The sequence below is a fragment of the Pristis pectinata genome, chromosome 9 (assembly GCF_009764475.1).
Source record: "Pristis pectinata isolate sPriPec2 chromosome 9, sPriPec2.1.pri, whole genome shotgun sequence".
In the NCBI taxonomy this organism is placed as follows: Eukaryota; Metazoa; Chordata; class Chondrichthyes; order Rhinopristiformes; family Pristidae; genus Pristis; species Pristis pectinata.
In genome coordinates this window covers 79,203,364-79,225,789 of record NC_067413.1, presented here as the reverse complement: position 1 = coordinate 79,225,789, position 22,426 = coordinate 79,203,364, and the positions used below count along the sequence as shown (strand labels likewise).

At 40.5% G+C, this 22,426-nt stretch overlaps 1 protein-coding gene across 1 annotated transcript in view; it reads right to left on the bottom strand.

Moving 5' to 3' along the window:
* LOC127574019 (centrosome and spindle pole-associated protein 1) overlaps nt 1–17,054 on the bottom strand; it is a 109,320-nt gene extending 92,266 nt beyond the window's left edge. The window contains exons 1-5 of the mRNA XM_052022613.1: nt 16,840–17,054; nt 8,705–8,817; nt 4,804–4,921; nt 4,138–4,241; nt 2,796–2,876 (exon numbers count right to left, since the gene is read on the bottom strand). Of these exons, the coding sequence (XP_051878573.1) occupies nt 2,796–2,876; nt 4,138–4,241; nt 4,804–4,921; nt 8,705–8,817; nt 16,840–16,888 (465 nt within the window). The 5' untranslated portion in view covers nt 16,889–17,054. The remainder of the gene's footprint in view (nt 1–2,795; nt 2,877–4,137; nt 4,242–4,803; nt 4,922–8,704; nt 8,818–16,839) is intronic.
* Between the last annotated feature and the right edge of the window lie 5,372 nt (nt 17,055–22,426).

Below are 22,426 nucleotides of genomic sequence, written 5' to 3'. Positions count from 1 at the left end.
GCATTTCACAACTCCCACATTCTTTTGTCTATGTTTTCATTCTCCAAATGCTCCCATTCATCAATGACCAGATATACTTGTTTACAGCTGATCTCCATGGTTACCCCAGTTTCACCTCACTGGAGACATTCCCTCCTCCCTCGCCGTCCTGCAGCTTAACAAGCTTTTTATATCTCCTTCCCAGTTCTGACAAAGGATCTTCGACTTGAAAAGTTAACTCTGTTTCTCTTCCCACAGATGTGGCTTGCCCTGCTGAGTATATCCAGCATTTTCTGTTTTTATTTTAGATTAACTGAAACCATTGAAGTCAATTTATGACCAGAAGGTATTATATGCTTGGTCAGAAGATGAGGTGTTGTTCCTCAATTTTGCAATGGGTCTCACTAGAGACCAAAGAAAGCATTTTAAACAAATGGATGAGAACTTCAAATTCAAGTTATGGAGGACTGGTAGCATAGGCAAGAAAGATGGGAGGCAGCATAAAGGAAATTACAGACCTATTAGTCTGACATCAGTCGTGGGAAAGTTATTGGAATCGATCCTCAAGGATGGTGTTATGGAATACCTAGAGGTGCAAGGCAAGGTAGGTCCTAGCCAACATGGTTTTGTGAAGGGAAGATCCTGCCTGACCAACCTATTGGAGTTTTTTGAAGAAATCACAGGTAGGGTGGATAAGGGAGAGGCGGTAGATGTTGTGTATTTAGACTTTCAAAAGGCCTTCGACAAGGTGCCGCATAAGAGACTGATTAATAAGATGAGAGGTCATGGAATTACAGGTAGGATAACAGAATGGGTGGAGCATTGGCTGGTTGGCAGGAAGCAAAGGGTGGGAATAAAAGGATCTTATTCTGGTTGGCTACCGGTTACTAGTGGTGTTCTGCAGGGGTCGGTGTTGGGGCCGCTTCTTTTTACCTTGTACATTAACGTTTTGGATGATGGAGTAAATGGTTTTGTGGTTAAGTTTGCGGATGACACCAAGATAGGTGGAGGAGTAGGGAGTATTGAGGAGACAGGAAGATTTGCAGAGAGACCTAGATAGGTTAGGAGAATGGGCAAGGAAATGGCAGATGAGATTCAATGTTGAGAAATGTGCAGTTGTACACTTTGGAAACAGAAATAAACGGGCAGATTATTATCTAGAAGGAAAGAAAATTCAAGTACAAAGGGACTTGGGGGTACTCGTGCAGGATACCTTAAAGGTTAACCACCAGGTGGTAAAGAAAGCGAATGCTATGTTGGCATTCATTTCGAGAGGTATAGTATATAAAAGTAAGGAAGTGTTGATGAAGCTCTACAGGGCACTAGTGAGGCCTCATTTGGAATACTGTGCACAGTTTTGGGCCCCATATCTTAGGAAGGATGTGCTGATGTTGGAGAGGGTTCAGAGGAGATTTACGAGGATGATTCCCAGAATGAAAGGGCTTAAGTATGATGAGCGTCTGTCGGCTCTTGGACTGTACTCACTGGAGTACAGAAGAATGAGGGGGACCTCATAGAGACATTTAAAATGTTGAAAGGACTGGACGAGTAGATGTGGCTAGGCTGTTTCCCTTGGTGGGTAAATCCAGGACCAGAGAGTACAATCTTAGAATTAGAGGGTACAGGTTTAAAACAGAGATGAGGAGAAATTTCTTTAGCAAGAGGGTGGTGAATTTGTGGAATTCCTCGCCAGGTACAGCAGTGGAGGCCAGATCATTGGAGGCGTTTAAGGAAGAGATAGATAGATATCTAAATAGTCGGGGTATCAAGGGATATGGGGATAAGGCTAGAAATTGGGGTTAGAATAGTGTGTTGGTTTTTTTTGCGCCCCCCCCCCCCCCCCATTTCTCATTTCTTTTTCTTTTTTCCCTTTTCCTTGGAGCGGACTCGATGGGCCAAATGGCCTACTTCTGCACCCTTGTCTTGTGATCTTGTGTTAGATGAATTGAAAATTACAGAGAATTTGTGATAGAGCATGATGTAATATATCTACATCAACTGTGCTAACAACTGTATAGCTGAATAACTTCCTCAATATAACCTCAGTCATATACACTAATGTAAATGGAATTTTCATTTTATCTATTTATTTAGTTACTAAGTTAAACAAACTTGCTCTATAAACTTACCTGTGTTATGGACTAGGTTACTATTGGTGAATGTCCCCTTAAGATAGAGCATAGTAATGTGTGTGTGTGTATGTGGCGTGCTTAAGACAACAGAAGATAAAGGATGTAATGGCGTTTTTGAAGCAGTCAGAGGGGGGAGGGGGGAGAGGAGCCTGCTAGTCTCTATTGATGGATGAAAAACAGTAACTGTGTCTGTCACTACAATCCACGTATGGATTTTTGGAATAATCCAGTGGAGTCCACTTTGTCGTTATCCTGTAGAAGGAAACAGGTATTTGTGTGGACAGCCACAATTCGGGGTGGCAGATGCTTCGGAAGAAAGCAATGGAGTAGTCACTGCTGATTAGACACTGAGGTGTCGTATGGGTTCCATCGTGGAACATTTGGATTTTGTAATATCTCTATTTTCTCTCTACGTTTTGTCTTCAGTCAACGGTGGTTGTTGAAGAAGCCTTTGCTCACGTTTCACTTTACGGCTTGCTGAACTGAACTTTGAGAACTATTCCTGGACTTGGAGTTTGGGAATTTGCCACACACACATACTCAAGTTTAGTTTTTGGGGTTAATGTTTAAGATCTAACATTCTTACTTTTATATTTCTTATTATAAGTAGTTATTAATAAAATAGTTTTTACCACTTATACATGACTCGGAGTGTTTCTTTTGTTGCTGGTTCGTAACACTTACCTTTGCTGATTTTCTGTCAGAAATGGGAAGCGAAAGGCTCTCAACTGTTGGCTGCAGCTCCCTTATAATCCTAGAATTTTTCTGGAATTGCAAAAGCCTAGAATCAACTTTAAAAGTAAAATTCTCTTCTTTGATTTCACTATTCAGCCATTGATACTTAATGTTTTTTTTGGGAATCCTACAAGTCATCATGTAACTTTGATGTTTTGGATATTAGCACCAAGTTAAACCAAAAAAAAATCTCAAATTGATGGCATTATCACTCTCCTGTATTTTTGCTCTTTCCCATTACCACTTCTGTCCCTTGCATTTCCTCCAACTTGTTAACTAAGCCAGTCCTTCTTTCAATCCATGACTCTTTTCCTTCTTCTTGTCTACCTATTTCTGTCATATCTCAGAGCACTTACTGGAAAATTCAAGTAGCATTCCAGTGCCTGGAAGTGCCTCTGTACCTAGCATCTAAAAAAAACAATACCAGAACATCAAGAGAGTGATGGTCTAGTACAATGTAAGCTGCATAGTAAACTCGTCTCATTTTTATAGAGCTGCTGACTCATAGGATTTGATCCGGATATAGGGTGCCGTATGTGGGGAGATTGCACATTCCCCCTCAGACAACATAGAATCCCCCTTTCCCTCCATCAACCCATGAGGTACTCCGATTTCCTCCCATTTTCCGAAGACGTACTGGTTAGAAGATTATTTGGCTATTGTAAATTCCATCCAGTGTTCTTGGGTGGCCGGAGTTGATGAGCATGCGAGATAGGATAGGTTATTGGGACAGAAAGGAGGGGGGAGTAGGAAAGGGACTGATGGAATTGCTCTAGGTGCCAGCACAGACTTGATGGACTGAATGGCCTCCTTCCATTGTAAGGAAAATTTGAAAACATAAACATTTAGCACTGAATGCTACATACATTGTTAAGAATATTGTAGCTTTTCTGTCAATGGTTCAATAGTATAATGATAATGGAAGATTTGAGATTCTGTACAGCAAGCTAATCTCATTCTGGGAAGGAGGGAGTAAAGGAGAACAGGAAAAAAAATAAGAATTCCTACTCTTAAAATCCAGCATTTGCTGAAAAAATGTACATGCAGATAGACACTGAGATAACAAACTTAGCTGTGAATTTCTTCTTCCTTCCCCACACCAACCCAAGTAAAATTAGACTTTAATACTTGGTATCCAGTTTCTAAAATAGGCAAGAGAAAGGTAATAGTGTCAAAACTGCTCACAGCTTTTTTTAAATAAAAAAGCAGGAATTATTATGCTTTCAGAGCAGATGGCGACGAGAAAATGACTAGTTACACATTGGCATAACACTTCATTGCAGGGCTCTACCTCAGCCATGTAGCGTCTGTAGTCTTGTCGAAGCTCCTCCTTCAATTTCTGTTTCTTTTGATCATATTCTAATCCAAGTGGCAGGCTTAACCCATAGTTTTCTTCTAAAATTAAAAGTTTTTTGGAACAAATAATTTTTAAAAATTAATGATATATTTTTTGAGCAAATTAACCTGCATACAACATGGGTTTTAAATTATCTGTTTACAGATACAACTTTATGAGTGGATGTGAGAAATTCAAATAAAATAAATGAACATAAACAAATAAAAAAAGTTAAAATGTTTATAAGAAAATGCTAAAACTCAAAGTAAAAGAATATTGCACAAAGATACTTTATATCACTGATTTTGTAAAGTAAGAAGAATTATAGTTCTATTCAAATGTGGGGAACATGCTCTGAAATGGTTTAGTTAAACCAAACATTATTTCTGCACTGTAATTTTAATGTAATGGTACATAATCATGCACATGAATTTAACCAGCTGACTTTGAAGTAGTAAATCTGTGCATACAACAGATGGATCAAAAACAAAAGAACAAGTACTCTACAGATGGGATCCCCCTATTCAAAATAAACCAATCTAACACCAAAAGGTGCTTTTGACCACTGAGCATAATAGACCTATTTTTATAATTGCAATCTGTTGCATCGTATCAACATACCTTTAGATCTATCAGTTTGTGGATTTTGTTTTGTAGGCTGAATGATTGGGAGGCTATTTCCATTGTCTTTTGAGTCAGCTGCTTGATTGGTGGCACCAAGTGGTTCTGAAGATTTTGTCTGGGAGAGGGAATTGGGGATGAATGAAGTTATAGGAATATCAACTAGAAGTATCTAAAACTATCTATGTCAAAAAAAACAAGTCACAATCACAGAAATAAGCAAAATCTACTCACAGTATGTATAGTTAGTTATGCTTGACACTGAAAGAGCCTCCCAAGATATGCAGAGAACTGAACTATACCCCCATAACTCATCACTTAACGCTGCCTTCTTGTCCATCTCAATCTAACTTCTCCACCAAAATTTCCTTTCCAATCTATTTTTTTTCCCTCCAGAGGCTTTACTTGCTCTTAAAACACAACTTCCTTTTAAAAGATAAATCTGCATCTGTCTCGGTATTTCACAGGTGTAACAGAGTTTCAGAGGTATAGGCAGTTAGGACATTTAACTTTTAACAGTCCACAAACAGGTGAAATAATTATCTTCAAAGTGCAGTGTTTCTTTGGCAATTTCTGAAACTAGCATAATCAAACACATTCATCTTAATAACACTGATAATTCTATGAGAAGAATATACCAGTTCTATTATCGACAGTCATTGCTTTTACTCTTTCCTGTACACAACCTCGACTAAAACTACAAGTGCACCAAAGACTCTTGCATATTTCTACACAAGAGTGGAGAGCATTCTGACTGGTTGCATCACAGCCTGGTATGGAGATTCCAATGCACAGGATCACAAGAGGCTGCATAAGGTTGTAGACTCAGCCAACTCCATCACGGGCATAACCATCTCCACCATCGAGGAGATCTTCAAGAGGTGGTGCCTCAAGAAGGCGGCATCCATCACTAAGGATCCTCACCATCTGGAACATGCTCTTTTCTTATTACTACCATCAGGAAGGAGGTACAGAACCCCAAAGAACCCCACTCAATGATTTAGGAACAGCTTCTTCCCCTCTGCCATCAGATTTCTGAACGATCCATGAACACTACTTCATTATTCCTTTTTTTTGCATTATTTATTTTATAACTTATCATAATTTCATGTTTTTGCACTGTACTACTGCTGCAAAACAACAAATTTCACAACATACAAGTCAGTGATAATAAACCTGATTCTGAAAAATGTGTGCTAGAAAGGTGTTGCCATGGGAAATCACAAATGTCCTATGAATCGATGGAACTGATTAGGCATTGCATATTTTTGTTTACATGGCAGGGTTAGGGGGGTCTTCAATACGAACTTGACTGGGGCCTGTCATGGAAGCACAGAGGGGAGGTAGAGGGGCAGCACTTAAACTGATGTGGGTCTGAGGTTGTCAATTAGGCAAGTGGCTGGGGAGTGGAGGGGAAGAACAGGAGTCTTTATTTGGGGTATCAGTAGGTTGAGAAGATCAAAGGGTTCAGGAACATTGAGGTAAGAGAATGGGTTGAATGTCAAAAAAATGAAAGACAAGAAAAGGCATCCCAATTCAACACTGCGACGTGAAGATCCATTGTTACAGGAGTCATTAATGACAGTCATCCTTGCAATAACCTCATCTGACTTCCCCTAAATGCATAGGAGTCTGATCCAATTTTAGGAATTATGTAGATCAATCAAGCTGGAAATGGTCATTATCATGCACTAATCTGAGGAACAAAAAACACTTTTCAAATATATAACATTGAAAGAAAGCAGCGCTATTCAAATTAACTTCTAAACACCTAAACATATTTTTAAGAACATGCAATAAAACAACAAAATTAAGCATCTGAGATTTGACAACTGACTTTCAAAATGAAAAAAAATTAGGAACAAGTTGAAACTTGCAACTGCTTGCTCATAACATCCTGCAACCACTTCACAAGGAGGGCAGTCCAGAAGCAGTGACCAGATGGCAGACAGCAGAAACTAAAACCTGCAGTCTGTCCCAAGGGCTTTCAGAAGGCATTTTCCACTAATCAGAGTTATTTAGAAACAATTAAGACACACAAATAACAGATAACATTTTAAAAATTTATATTCATTTAAAACATCTGACTTCAATAAATTATTTTAATTAAAATTCATATTTAATTAAAATTAAAAATGAATTTACCTCTTTTAAGAATGCTGGTGACCCTATTCAAATGAACCAGCTCTGGTGGGAATGAAGCTAAAGGACCAGATATAAAGTGTATCCAGACCCTTAGCTCAGTACATCCCAGAACACTCTTAGACTCAGTGACGAGTCCAGGAATGGAGACCATGGTCAGATGTGTTCCCATCTGATTTTCAGCACATTCTGTATTTGTGCACAACAATGTGCAGGGGCAGAAACCTGGAACATGCTAACATGCACAGAGTTAACGGGCAGTCACATTTTGGCCCAATCCTTCATTGCAGTTGATGGAGTAGAACTGTGATCCTGGAGAAAATAGATAAAGACTGGAAAAAAACATGCAATTTTAGAAAAGAATATCTGATCATGCATCAGTATTTGGCATTGGCTGATTCCTTCAAGTGATATTGATAATCTATGAATAAACAGAAGATCCAGTTCTTGACCTGGAACATTAGCTCTTTTTCTCCTCACAGATGCCACCAAATTTGCTGTGTATTTACATCAATTTCTGCTGTTATTAAAATAATAAAGTCAACAGATAATTTTTATTATGGATTACGTAGTTTTATATTGCTTAATTTAATATTATTACCTTAATAGTTTCAGTTTGTTCTAAATTCCAATGGAAAATACAGAAAGTACTGAACAATTTATGAAGAAACACAATAAACAGAAACATATGGCCTGGTTAGGGAGCTGTTGCACTGTTCAGATTATCACCATAAGTACTAATAACTACCACAAAGAACTTGGCAGATAAATGTAGGCATTTTTACATTAGATTTCCCATAGCAACTGTTTACACACTCAACGAAAACAAACGTTACAATGGAACCATAGATACAAACTATGCCCTTGGAACATTCTTTGCTTCAGTCCTACTCAGATCCCCTTGCTCATTAATTTTTCCAATAGACTGATGAATCTATTGGTGATATCATCCCACACTAGAAAATTTCATCACCTTTGCGGCCAATTTCCAACCTACTCTCATTTTCACGCAGTTCATTTCCAACTCCTCCCTTTCTGAATTTCTCTACCTCCGCTTCAGGAATAGGCAAGTAGCCAGTTTCCATTATAACCCCACTGACATCTCCAGTTACCCTAACTGTACTTCCTCTCACCCTATATTGCAATTGGCATCTTGTGCATCTCTCATAACCTTCTCTCTATTCTAGCTAGGGCCATAAACTCTGGAGTCCATTATTGCCCCATTAGTTTACCTTCAATCATCACTAAGCAATGGAAAGTTTTATCAACATTACTATTGAGTAGCTCTGATAAGCATTTTAGGCTTCATTCTACATAAGGTTTCTTTAAAAATTGCTTCAGAATTTGATCCATTTACATCAGAGTGAAACAAATCTACTTCAGAAAGTTAAATTTAAATGTTAACTAAGATGCCCACGATCCCTAAAGGCAATACTAAGAAAATGCTTCTGAACTGTCCACCTTGGAATCTTTCACTTTAATGCAAGTTTCTTCTAAATGGAAAGTAAATGCAAAGTGAATTAGGATCAAGAACATCCTTAAACCTATTACCTTCCCATGTTTCAATTAAATAACAATTAATTGGTATGGCACATACTGTATGTCAACTGCCTAACTAAACAGACACTTATGCTAGATTCTATTCATTGAACATTGTTATATATTCTTAATGAGCAACTCTGTCTAATTTCATTTTCATACAAGTGTTTATTCAAATTAATTAGCTGCCCATAATATTTGTATTAAATTATTGACTTACTCTCATCTCCATATATGGTGGATCTTGGTCCAGCTCGATTTTATCTTGTGCTAATTTGGCCCTTTGTTCCTCAAGGAACCTTTCTAATTCATCTGCCATTTTCAGCAAAGCACCTACAAAAACAGTTAAATTTTGTAAATCACAATTTTGTTTCTATGATTAAGAAAGGTATTGATTATGACACGCTTCCAAAGGGGTCAGTAGGGAAGGTGGTGTTGGTCTGAAGGAAAATGTTCCTAACAAGCTTCCTAGTTCAGCGCTTCCTAGTTCAGCATAATAACATCTTGGGGGGGGGGGGGGGGGGGAAGGTGGAGGAGGGGGGTAATGCTACTCTAGATCAAAAGCCTAATGGCACCAGCATATAACTACCATGATGACAAAGCAAAATTATAGATCAGAAGCAGGTCATTTTACACTGAGTCATATCTTCTGATTCTACAAAACAATTTCATTATCTAAAAAGCATATATCATGTGATGGAGTACTCTACTCACCTGGTGAATGTAGCTCCAATGGCACTCAAGGAACTCAACACCATCTAGAAAAACAACCTGCTTGATTAGCACCCTACTTTCTACCCTAGACATTCACTCCCTGCTCTGTTGATGTACTACAATGTCTATGAGCTATGAATGCACTACAGCACATGAACCTATACATCCTTGAGGGACAAAGTTAGCAGAGACATGGTAATGTTCCTCCCCAAGTCACAAATCATCCTGACATGGCTGGGTTAGAATTTCTCAAATCCCTGTCCAATTCAAGGAAAGGCCTTCACCACATGAACTATAATGGTTCAAAAAAGGCACCTTCTCAAGGGCAACCACAGCTTGGAAATAAATGCTAGCTTTGCAAGTACTGTCAAAAACCAATACTATTGCATCCTAAGCACTAATTTGGATGCTGAAGCCATGCAATTTTATAAATTAGCTCATGAAAACCAACAAATACCTTATGATAAAATGCAATATGTCTGCAGATATAAAACACAATAAGCATGTGCCTAAACCTTAAAAACTCAACTTTAAAAAAAATGTCAACCAAATTATTTTGCTACGCTGGGCATATAAAAATTTATTTAAAAGAAACATCTTTATTACTAAAGTGATATATTTATATACCATAAGTATATTAACAAGAGAATAAGGAACAGACAGGAAGGCAAAGTGGTCAATTACTATGAAGGGTGACAGAAATTGTTTGAAGGGGAAAATGCTCATCATGTCTTTTACTCTCAGAGTATTCTAAAGTATTTCATACATTTCTGAAATGCAGTCACTACTGTCATATAGACAAAATAGCTACAGTTTTGGGCAAAATTCTGCAACAAGAAAATAAATGACCAGCTAATAAGTTTTAAGGCTTCAGTTGAGAAAAGCCATGTTCAATAGAGCACAACCATTAAACATACACCCAAGCTAGCAGGCAGGGACTTGATTTAATTTCTCAATTCAATATTCATAGGTAAGCCACACCAGAAGTGCTACATGCAGCAATGGTCCCATTATTTACATTTAAATTTAATTTACAGCGTGGTAACAGGCCCTTCCGGCCCAATGAGTCCACGCCACCCATTTTAAACCCAAATTAACCTACCCATACGTCTTTGCAATGTGGGAGGAAACCAGAGCACCCGGAGGAAACCCACACAGACACAGGAGAATGTACAAACTCCTTACAGACAGCGACGGGAATCGAACCCCGATCGCTGGCGCTGTAATAGCGTCGCGCTAACCGCTACGCTACCGTGCTGCCCCAATTTAAGGATGGGAAAGTACCTTAGTATGGGGTCTCACCTGCAATGAGACCCCACACTAATTGCAGTACATTTTCAATGCGAGAGATTGTTTGGCTATAACTAACATGTCATTGAAAGGATACATAGACTAAAATGGACAAGATTTAACTTTTTGCTGAGTGCTCAGTTGGTACCCTTGTGCATGTAGAGCAACCCCATACATGCCATTACACTTCAATGAGGCAGACAGCAAGAAGCATTTTTTTCTGGAGTTGGTTGTGGGAAAATGCACTTTAGTCAGCAAGGTTTGTACGTGCATTTTTAACCTCTTGTTCTTACATTAGCTATGGATCTCCCCTCACCTGAATATGGCTGTTTCATTAATGCCTTAGCACTGGCCACTGTTTATTGATGTTTTGAGTTCACAAGTGTTGCTCAACAAATGAAGGACAGTTGGGCATATATTGCCAGATACTAATCTCATATAATATTTTCAATTACATACCCACATTTGAAAGATCCTAAAATATGGCAGAAGCCTATTTCATTCAAAACGTAACTACACAAGAATAAAAATAAAAGCAGGATTAAACAATACTTGGAAAGGCAGGGGTTGATCAGGGATATTCAACATGGCTTTGTTGGTGGGAGATCCTGTCTGTCTTAACTTGATTGAGTGTTTTGAAGTAAGAAAATATATTGATGTCAGTGCAGCTGATATAATCTACATGGAACATCATCAAAATTCTTGTAGTCCATGTCAAAAGCTAATCCAAAAGGTTAGAGCCCTTCGAATCCTAAGAAAGTGGATGAATTGGATCCAAAGTTGGCTTTATAGTAGGAGAAAAAGAGTGATGGTGGAGGGTTGCTTTTGTGATTGGAAAACTGACCAGTGGTATATAACAGGGATCAGTTCTGGGACCCTTACTGTTTGCCACATGCATTAACAATTTGGATACAAGTGTAGTAAATTTGCAGATGACACAAAAATTGGTGTTGTTGACACCGAGGAAGATAATCTTAGTTTAAAGTATGTGACTGATCAGCTGGTAAGTTGGGCAGAGCAATGACAGATGGAATTTAACTCCAATAAATGCAAGGTGATAGCTTTTGGGAGGTTTAGTGAAGATGGGACATATATCATGACTACTAAGGCTCCATGAAATATTGTGGAGCAGAGGGACCTTAGTGTACAAGTCCATAGATCCCCAAAGGTGGCAGCACAGGCAGATAAGGTGGTCAAGAAAGCATTTGGGATACTGCCCTTTTATTAGTCAGGGCATGAAATACAAGAGAACTGAGGTCATGTTACAACTTTATAAAACTTAGGTTAGATACAGCTGGAGTTTTGTTTGCAGTTCTTGTTGCCATGCCACAGAAAGGACACAAATGCACTGGAGAGGGTTTAACAGGACGAAGCCCAAAATTGAGCACCTCAGTTATGAAGAGACTGGATAGGGTGGGTTTATTTTCCTTGGACAGGTGGAGACTGAAGGAAGACCTGATAGAATACTATAAAGTTTTAAGGGACATAAATAGGATGGATAGTGGGACACCTTTCCTCTTAACAGAAACATCTAAACCTAGATGGCACAGGTTTAGGTGAGGAGCAAGGAAGTTAGAGCAAATTGGAGGAAAAGCAATTCCACTCAAGGGGTGATTGCCAAGAGAAGGTGGCAGAGACAGTTAAAAAGTATCCAAGTGAGCACTTGAATCACCAAGGCATAGAACACAAAGGACCAAATGTAATAAATGGGATTAGTAATAAGTGGGTATTTAATGATTGGCATGGACATGGTGGGCAAATGTGCCCGTTTCTGTGCTGTATGACTCTATAATAATTCAACACTTCAATAACATTTTATTGGCTACAATCCACTTTGGGACATTTCATTGTCATGAAAAGTACTATACAAATATAAATCTTTATTAAACGCAAACAGAACTAACTCCTGCTGTTAAGGATAAAAGATACATCGATGGCATAACTGTACAAGCCTACCAAAGAAAGGAATGGTTACATCAAATCTCAGCAGAATACAATGGCAAATATATTTGCTGAACACACAAGATGGATTTTGAACAAGTAAATGCACACACAACCCATCTGGGCTGTGATCTTCCCACAAGCCCAATTAGCATCAACCTTTCCTTGTGGGGAAAAAAAACACCTTCCCACAATTTACAAGTGCTTGTGTTTCAAGCAAAAGTGAGATTTTTTAATTGCACCATGTCTTCCTCAAGGAGGACATTCACAAACTATGCAATGCAAGGACATGTGACTGGAAATCAATTACTTTGATCATAACATAAATTCTTTAACAATTATGGGTCAAAACAGGATAAAGAGAAGCAAGCATTTTCCCACTTCAATTACTTTAAACTTCCATCCTTTCAAGGCTTCCTCTTCAGGTAAAGAAGCGGTATAATAATCCATTTGAAGGACAGCGTAACACTCCCTCAATACTGTCAGCCTTGTTTATATGCTTAAGTCTCTAGTATCATTTAAACTCGCGAGTTGGGAGTTTAGAGACATGATAGATGGAGGCAGACATTAAAAAAAAAGGGGGTGGGGAGGGTGATAAGCAGAAGCACAACAGCTCCCAGTGCTGGAATATAATAAGTAGGGAAGGTGATAATGGGGACCATTATGGGAGAGGTAAAAGGCAGATGGAATCAGAACTAGATGGGGGAATTAGGGTAGAGCTAATGGGTGAAATGTGTGGGTGTTAGGTGGATGGAACCAGGAGGTGGAGTGCAAGAAATGGAACAAAAAAAAGCAGGACTGGAGGAGGAGGAGGAGGAGGAGGATCGGAAGACCATAAGACATCGGCCCTTTGAGTCTGCTCAACCATTCGATCATAGATGATTTATTTCTCCCTCTCAACCCCATTCCCCCGCCTTCTCCCCATAACCTTTGACACCCATACTAATCAAGAACCTATCAACCTCTGCTTTAAATATACCCAATGACATGGCCTCCACAACATGTGGCAATGAATTCCATAGATTCACCACCCTCTGGCTAAAGAAATTCCTCCTCATCTCTGTTCTAAAGGGACGTCCTTCTATTCTGAGGCTGTGCCCTCTGGTCCTAGACTCTCCCACTACTGGAAACATCCTCTCCATGTCCACTCTATCCAGGCCTTTCAATATTCCGTAGGTTTCAATGAGATACCCCCTCATCCTTCTGAACTCCAGCGAGTACAGGCCCAGAACCATCAAACACTCATCATACGTTAATCCTTTCATTCCCAGGATCATTCTTGTAAACCTCCTCTGGACCCTCTCCAATGCCAGCACATCCTTCCTTACATATAGGGCCCAAAACGGCTCACAATACTCCAAACATGGTCTGACCAACACCTTCTAAAGCCTCTGCATTACATCCTTGCTTTTATCTTCTAGTCCTCTTGAAATGAATGCCAACATTGCATTAACCTTCCTTACTACTGATTCAACCTGCAAGTTAACCTTTAGGGAATCCTGCACTGGGGCTCCCACTAGACCACCCAGACAGAATATCGGGTGCAGTTCCTCTAGCTTGTGTTGAGCCTCACCCTGGCAGTGGAGAGGGCCAAGGGCAAGGCCTGATGCAAACTGGAATAATAATTTTTCTATGTACCTCTTAAAATCTTATCCTTTAATAAATACCCACATTCTCTCCCTCACCAAGAAATAGTTTTCTTCAACCAGTCCCACAATTCCAAAACCTTTGACACCTCCAGAGTCAATTACTCCAACATTCCCCTGGCTAACTTTCCATCCTCCAAAAACTGCTAATTTATCCAAAAATGAGCAACCTTACAATCTGTTCTACACTAAATCTAGTTTATACATCAACTCTTGTCCTTGCTGACCTGTACTGGCTTTCAGGTACTCAAAATTACCCAGGAGTCCTGATGCAGGGTTTCGACCTGAAATATCGATAATTCCTTCCTCCACCCCCAACAGATGCTGCTCAAACCGCTTGAGCTCCTCCAGCAGATTGTTTGCTGTTCCAGATGCCAGCATTTGTAGTCTCTTGTGTCTCCGCTCAAAACTACTTCCCCAAAAAGGTGGGGAAGACCAGGACAACTGGAATTTTCAAGTTTATTTTTGTTAGATATCTATAACGAAATATGGAGATCAGGGTGGAGTAATGGAATTCAGCTCTAAGGTCTGCAAACATTCTATAGCCTTGACACCACATTTCTGCATTGTCCTCCACCCAACAGGCTCAATTTTGCAAATCAGAGATAGATCAATAACAAAAACTACTGACCTCAAAATTCCACACAAATTCTGCAATAAGGATGTCCCATTGGCAACAATGATTGCCATCAAGCATTCATTGTGAAGGATTAGTTCTGCATCCAGCCATAATGATCTCAAGCTGGCTGAGCAACAAATTACAATGAAGAATTCCCAACCACCCAAACAGGAAAGAAAAAGCCAATAAACAAACTGCTAGAGGAGCTTAACAGGTCAAACAGCATCTGTGAGGGGGAGGAGGTATTGTCAACCTTTTGGGTTGAGACCCTGCATCTGCACTGAGAAGACAGCCAGTAAAAAGAGAGGAGGGAGGGTTGAATCAGGGGCCAGTAGGTGATAGGTGGTGGAAGGAGGGGAGGGGAATGATGGGCTGATGGAGCCAAGTGAGGGAGAGGGATGGAATAGGGAGACAGAAACAGGTGGGTGATGAGCAAGGACACAAAGGCGACAAGTGCTGGAATCCCACAAGAAAGGTGATAAGAACCATTAAGGTAGAGATGAAGGGCAGATGGAACCAGATGACTAAAGGGATCCAGTGGTAAAAAGTATTTCTTTAATTTAAAAATTTTGATTTATTTTAATTTGTAAACAGCCAGTGCTACATAAAGAATGCACATGGTTGAAATAGAGGCTGAAATATCACAAATGCAAATGCACAAAAATTAAAAATCACTCATTTTGAAGTTTATCTGGGGTAATACATATGTATATCTTTTTAATTTAGGGCAGTATCATGCTCAATAAAAACAGACTTCATGTGACTATGTACAAGAATTTAAACATTTTGTATCTGGTTTCCCTTTTAAATATCAGAAATTATCTTCAGTTGAAATGATTTTGCTTGATTACAGTGGAAGAGGCAGCAAAATGCATAGTCTGTGGATCTGCACCAAATCACTGAAAACTGAAATTTTCAGTTAAAAATGCACATGTACAAAAGATCCAAGTCACTGTCAGTTTCAGACAAATACTGGTAGATTCTCCATTTCTACAACAAAATCCAGGCTGTTAATGTCTTAAGATTCTGTTGGAAAAGGTTACAAAACAGCATATCCTATGGATCAGTAATAGGGGATCACTGACAACTTCTGGATTTTCATTATACACCATATGTTCCTGTCAGTTTCACAGTATAATACTGGTTAACAGCTGTTAACTAGAAGTTAACAGCTTTACCCTCATAACAGTCAAAGTCTAATCGGTTTCTTTATTCTCTAGCTGCTTATATATTCATTCTCATTTCACCACATCAATGGTATGAAAGCCTTCAACCAATTAACACCCCCCCCAAGAAGTTCCTTCTTTAAATCCTTCCAATCTGCACCTTCAGAGCTTTTTCGAAACCAAGTTTTTGCACTTCTTGTGATATCATTCCAAGGCAAAACACACTTCCCATTATCTCATTTAATCATAAATTTTGTTCTGCTTCACACTACCACCTTTCACTTGCCAACTTCCAAGCAGCCAGTAAAGCCAGAATCCGGTTTATTATCACTAACGACAAATCTCACGACATATGTCAGTGATAATAAACCTGATTCTCATTCTCCATCAGAGCACTATCTAAAACAGCAATATATTTCTACATCAAGATTTAAAAGTCAACGATTATTTCTCCAGAACCTGCTGCACAGTACGGTGCACCCGTTGTCAAGCAACTTTCCTAAACAAACCTCATCTCCTCCGAAACCAATCCGCAGCCTGCAGCCGAGATCTTACCACTAAATACACATAAAGCGAAAGGAATTTAGCTTAAAGCAGATGGTGACCGGTGGCTATCAACAAAGCGAAACACATCCTCCCCGACAGTTGTCAGGGCGGTGAAAGGCGGCCGGAAGAGGCTGCAGCGCTGTCGGGTGAAGCCAAGTAGCCTAGCAACATCGACAACATTTCCAGCCGCCCCGGGCCCGGCAACAGGCCTGTCAGAGCGGCCTCGGGCCACGGGGTGAAGGGGAGGAGCGCGGGCGACACACAGCGGGCGGATAACGGGTTCGCGTCCGTGCTCACTCTGGAGCAGAAGGGCAGCTGCGCTGCGCTGCGCAGAAACACATCAAACCGCCAGCCGTTTGCACTCGCCGCCGCCACGTCTCGCGCTCTCCGCGGAAGATTTAAATCCGGGGGCGGGGGAGGCGCGCGCACGTACCTGCCCGCTCGCTCGCTCCCATCGATTCCTCCGGACGTCCCGGGACCATCGTGCATCGCGCCTGCCAGCAACGCGCATTCGCGTCAACACCAGCGTCCGGAGCTGAGCTGAGCTGAGCGGAGCGAGAGGCGGGAGTGAACTGTCAGCGGGGGATTGGTCCGGCTGGTTCGCGTCCTTCCCTGCAGGTCTGGATGACTCCCGTTGAAGAAGGATCCGACTAAAAAAAATCACTTACCTTTGTTTTCTCGGTCATTTTCTATTCATTTGTTTATTCTTATTCGAGTTTCTTGTTCATTTTCCTCAGTCTTTCATGAAAATGTTCCCGTTTATTTTTTATTTGTTTTTCCATTCTTGGAATAGCAGAGGTCGTCCACTCATTGAGCCCATGCAGATTGTTTAGAAATTGTCGGACTCCCGCCCCTGACCGCCTTTTTGCATAAAGCTATTTTTTCTTGAAATATTTGCTATTGAATCGTTATCCACCAGCGTGTTACTCGTTACATTTCAGGTCCTAACCACGCATGTACTGGAAAAAGTGTCCCAGTTCTTTTGCGAATCGCCTTCTTACAAATGTCGAAATAGTAACCCCTATCCAATCGCCTCAGCTAAGCCTACAAAATCACAACTTCTCCAGTCCGTCTATAACCCCCCCCCCCCCACCTTATTTGTAATAATACGAATAAATCTTTTCTTTACACTCTCCAAAGTCATGGTATCCTTTCTAACGCATGGTGGCCAGAATTGGACAAATTGTTTCAGCTGGGTTTAAATTAACCTTTCATTTATGTTTAATATACCTTCTTGCTTTCTGTACTGTTTGACTCGGTTATGTTCATTGTGCGTGACCTAGTCTTTCCAAATCCACCCTGGCCCTCTCTGATTTAAGAACATAAGAAATGGGTGCAAGGGTAGACCATTTGGTGCTTTGAGCCTGCCCCATCATTCATTAATCATGGCTGATCTACCACCTCGTCCTGCACTATTTCCATTTCCTTGACTCCCTTAATATCCAGAAATGTTTTTGATTTCTACTTTATGTGAACTGAATGACTGAGCCTCCACAGTTCACTGCCATACATTCACCACCCTCTGCATGAAGAAATTACTCCTCATTTTGGGTCATAAATGACCCATTCTATATTCTGAGAGCCTTGGTTCTAGACTTCATCCAGGGGAAATATTTTCCCTGCATTGACCTGTAAGAATTGTAGGTTTCAAAGAGAGCTCTCGTCTCATTTTTCCTCTCTGGAGAGTACAGTACAAAGCCTCCTTCCCCCCCCCCGGACAGAAGATAGAAAAGCCTGAAAGCATGTACCACCAGGCTCAAAGACCACTTATATCCCACTGTTATAAGACTATTGAAAGGACCTCTTGTACTATAAGATGGACTCCTGACCTCACAATCTACCTCGTCATGGCCTTGCACCTTATTGTCTGCCTGCATTGCACTTTCTCTGTGACTGTAACACTACATTCTGCATTTTGTTATTGCTTTTTCCTTGTACCACCTACATGTACTGATGTGATGAAATGATCTGTATGGATGGAAACCATTGCTATTGAAATCAGTTGGTTAATTTGTGAAGTATCGTGTGCTTTTTGTAGTGTGACATCAAGTACACATTAAATAAATACATGCACAGGTGCCTTCGCTCTGCGGGCTGCCACTTGAGAGCCCATAAATAGATCAACGGAACGACGACCATCATCCTTGACCTCGAGGGATAGCCATGACGACGATGTATGGATGGCATGCAAAACAAAGTTTTTCACTGTACCTCAGTACATGTGACAATAATAAACCAATTTACCAGCACCTTGATTCCTGTGCTGTTTAATGATTCACTTAGGCCCAAGTTCCCACACTGTCTTCTGACTCACTGGGCCCCATTTCCCATGCTCCCTTTCACAGGTCCCTGATTCCTACACTCCGTTCCTACTTTATGGGACCACAGTTTCCACACTCAGTTGAAACTCAGCTGGTTTTGTTTCCCATAATACCTTGAAACTTGCTGGATTCACTATCATTTTCCTCTGCAACATCTAGAAGAAGTGAATTATTGATATATCTGAATATTCCCTGTTAATTCCATGAGCATGGTTGTTAGGCTGCCTGGTTTCTATTTCTCTTAACTTTACAAGATTGTAGTTGGACATTTCCATTTACTTGACTACTAATTATAGTCACAATTGTAGCCTTGGTTGAAGGCAGTCTGCTTGAAGGGACTTATCAGCCTTTAGGATCATTATTTTCTTCAGTGCTATTATTCTTCTTGTGTTAATTTTGGTGGGTCCCCATCCCCAAGAGTAGCTGGCATGTAATCTCATTCCTCCAATGTAAATATTGATGAAAAGAAATTATTCAACAAATCCAACATTTTCTAATTTTAACAAGATCATATTACATCAGTTTTGAAGTGGACCGCACTGCTCCTGAATATCCTTATTTTCCAAAAATAATATTAAAAGGATGTTGGCAATGATTTTGGTAGGACTTGGAAGTTTTATTTTCATAGTCCCTTTTTATATCCCTTATCTGTTCTATTACCTTTGTATTTCTGACTTTCTGAAAGATCTGTGCTCTTTTGCAATTCTTTTATCCTCCTGATTTATGTTGTCCCTTACCTCTTGTCAACTTTTAATGTATCTGGTTATAGCCAGAGAATCACCTTAAATGCTCTATCTTTCCACTGCCACACTGTTATTTCTGGAGATTTCCAAGGATCTCTCCTTATAACCGTCCTAATTCTCTTACAAATGCTTTCCTCTGTGGCAACACCTGAGCACACATCAGATTCTATGTGGTATGCCAATGACATCATCACTTTCCTTCACTTTCACACTGCTTGCCTGATGCCCATTGCTGAATTAAAATTAACTTCCTCTGAGTTTTAAGGACTTATGTCATTGTCTTAGCCCATGCGACAATCATCGTTGTTGAACCATCATCTCCAACTTCCTTACCATTAATTACTTGATGCTGAATTAGCTATTTGCAACATTGGTGTCATGTATAATCTCCTATTAAACATCTACATTATTTTCCGAATTATCTACTTTCAGCTCCACGACATCAATGCACTGTGCTGACTTAGCCTCAGCCACAGTGCATTGCTTCTTAAATACATATCCATGTCATCATCACCCCTGGACTGGACAGTTCTGATAAATACAAGCCTTTCTGCTATTTCTATAAATTTGAGCTCATCCCAAAACTGCTCCCCTTAACCCAACTTGCATCGTTCACTTGCTCAAAGAAATTGTATCTTGTTCTGCCCACATATCAATTTTAAACCTTTCATCCTTGTTTTCAAGTTCCTAGGTGGCCTTGGCCCTACTTAATTCAGTAATTTAAAGTCTCTGTTCTCCTATTGTGCCCTCTTGAGCTTCCAGATTTTAATAGCCACTAGTAGCGGGCATCTTTTCTGCTGAACAGGCCTTAAGCTCTACAAATCTGCCTTTTTGCCTTATCACCTGCCTACTCCTAAATTGTCAACTGCTCCCCAATTCTCTTTCTTGGCTGTGTCAAATTTTACTTGATTATAACTCCTATGAAATCCCATAGGTTTTACAAAGTTAAAGATTCTATATAAACAACCTAGACTTCCACTTTACTGAACTTGTTCTCATGTTCAGTAACCTCCTATGATTCCAAACATCCTCCTCCAAATAAAAGTTATTGCTGTGTGGAGTCTATGGGCCCTGGGTATATCTGCCTTTTCATGGGAGTTGAGGTGCATTCTTTATCCTATTCCTGCTCAAGTCCTCTCACTCATCTCTTTTGTAATTCTATCACATCAAAACTATTTTCTGTTGATACTGAAAGTGGAAAATATCCCATAGTTTGCTTCCATTTTTCATGCTTTACTAGGCTTCATATGGCCCAAAGCCAACCCTTTGCTAATCTTCCTTGACTTCTCTATTTCTGGAAAGAGGTTATTGACCAGTACATAATATAAGCTCACTGACAAGCACACCCACGTTGATTGCACTCCTTCCTGCACCCATCAAGAACATTCCCTTTTTTTTCATTTCTGTTGCACCTTTTCTGACAATGCCTTCTTCCATATGTGCTTCTAATATGTAGACACAAGAAAGACTGCAGATGCTGGAAATATGGAACAACACACAAAAAGTGCTGGAGGAACTCTGCAGGTCAGGCAGCATCAATGGAGGGAAATGAACAGATGACATTTCAGGCTGAGACCCTTCATCAGGACTGGAAAGAAAGAAGGCAGAAGCCAGAATAAAAGGGTGGGGAGAGGGGCAGGAGCACAAGCTGGCAGGTGATAGGTGAATCCAGGTGAGGGGGTGAAGGTAGGTAGGCGGGGGAAGGAAGGGGAGTGGGAATGATGTGAGAAGCTGGGAGGTGGTAGGTGGAAGAGGCAAAGGGCTGAAGAAGATGGAATCTTATATGAGAGAACAGTGGACCATGGAATAAAGGGAAGGAGGTGGGGGAATGGGAAGGTCATCGAGCACCTTTGCTCCATCCATCCACCATAACAGCCAGGATCTCCTGGTGGCCAGCCATCTTAATTCCACCTCCCACACTGACATGTCTGTCCACAGCCTCCTCTACTGCCAAGTTGAGGCTAGACACAGATTAAAGGAACAACACCTCGTATTCCATTTTGGTAGTATCCAACCTGACAGCATCAACATCAATTTCTCTAACTTTTAGTAACCGCTCCCCTCTGTTCCCCCCTCTCCTTTGTTTTCCCTTATCCTTCTGGCCCCATTACCCCTTCTCCTCCCCTCCCGCACGCTAACAACCTGTGCATCACCCACACCTTCCCCCCCTCCTCTTTATTCCATGGTTTCATCATCTCTCGTATCAGATTCCACCCTTTTCAGCCCTTTGCCTCTTCCACATCACCTTTCAGCTTCTCACATCATTCCCACTCCTCCCTCCCCCACCGACCAATCTGACCCCCTCACCTGGATTCACCTATCACCTGCTAGCTCGTGCTCCTCCCCCTCCCCTCCACCTTTTTATTCTGGCTTCTGTCCTCTTTCTTTCCAGTCCTGATGAAGGGTATCATCCCAAAACATCGACTGTTCATATCCCTCCATAGGTGCTGCCTGACCTGCTGAGTTCCTCCAGCATATTTTGTGCGCTGCTTGTAATACGACTTCTTTTAGTCTTAATTAAGGATTCCCTTCCATCATCATTAACAAGGGCCTTAAATTATACCCATTCCACTTTTCACATTGCTGCTCTCAACCCTTCCGTTCCATTCCAGAATCAGGATAAAATTCAATAGCCTCACTCCACTTTCATTAATCATCCTCCACCATTTCTGTCATCTGTTTCTGCTTTCCAAAGATATTGTTTGCTTGGCAACACTTTTGTTCGCCCAATCACCCAGCTTGAGGAAAATACCTAATATTTCTTTAATAAGTCTGAAAAGCAAAATACTGCATGAACTGGAATCTTAAAGTAAAAATATTCTGCAAGTCAGGCAGCATCTGTGAAGAGAAACAACATTAATAGCATCTGTATTTATTTCTTTTTGGTCTTATTGCCAACTACACCTCCTAAGGACCCATCCTTTGTTTCAGTGGATCCCCTTTTGCTTTGTACCAT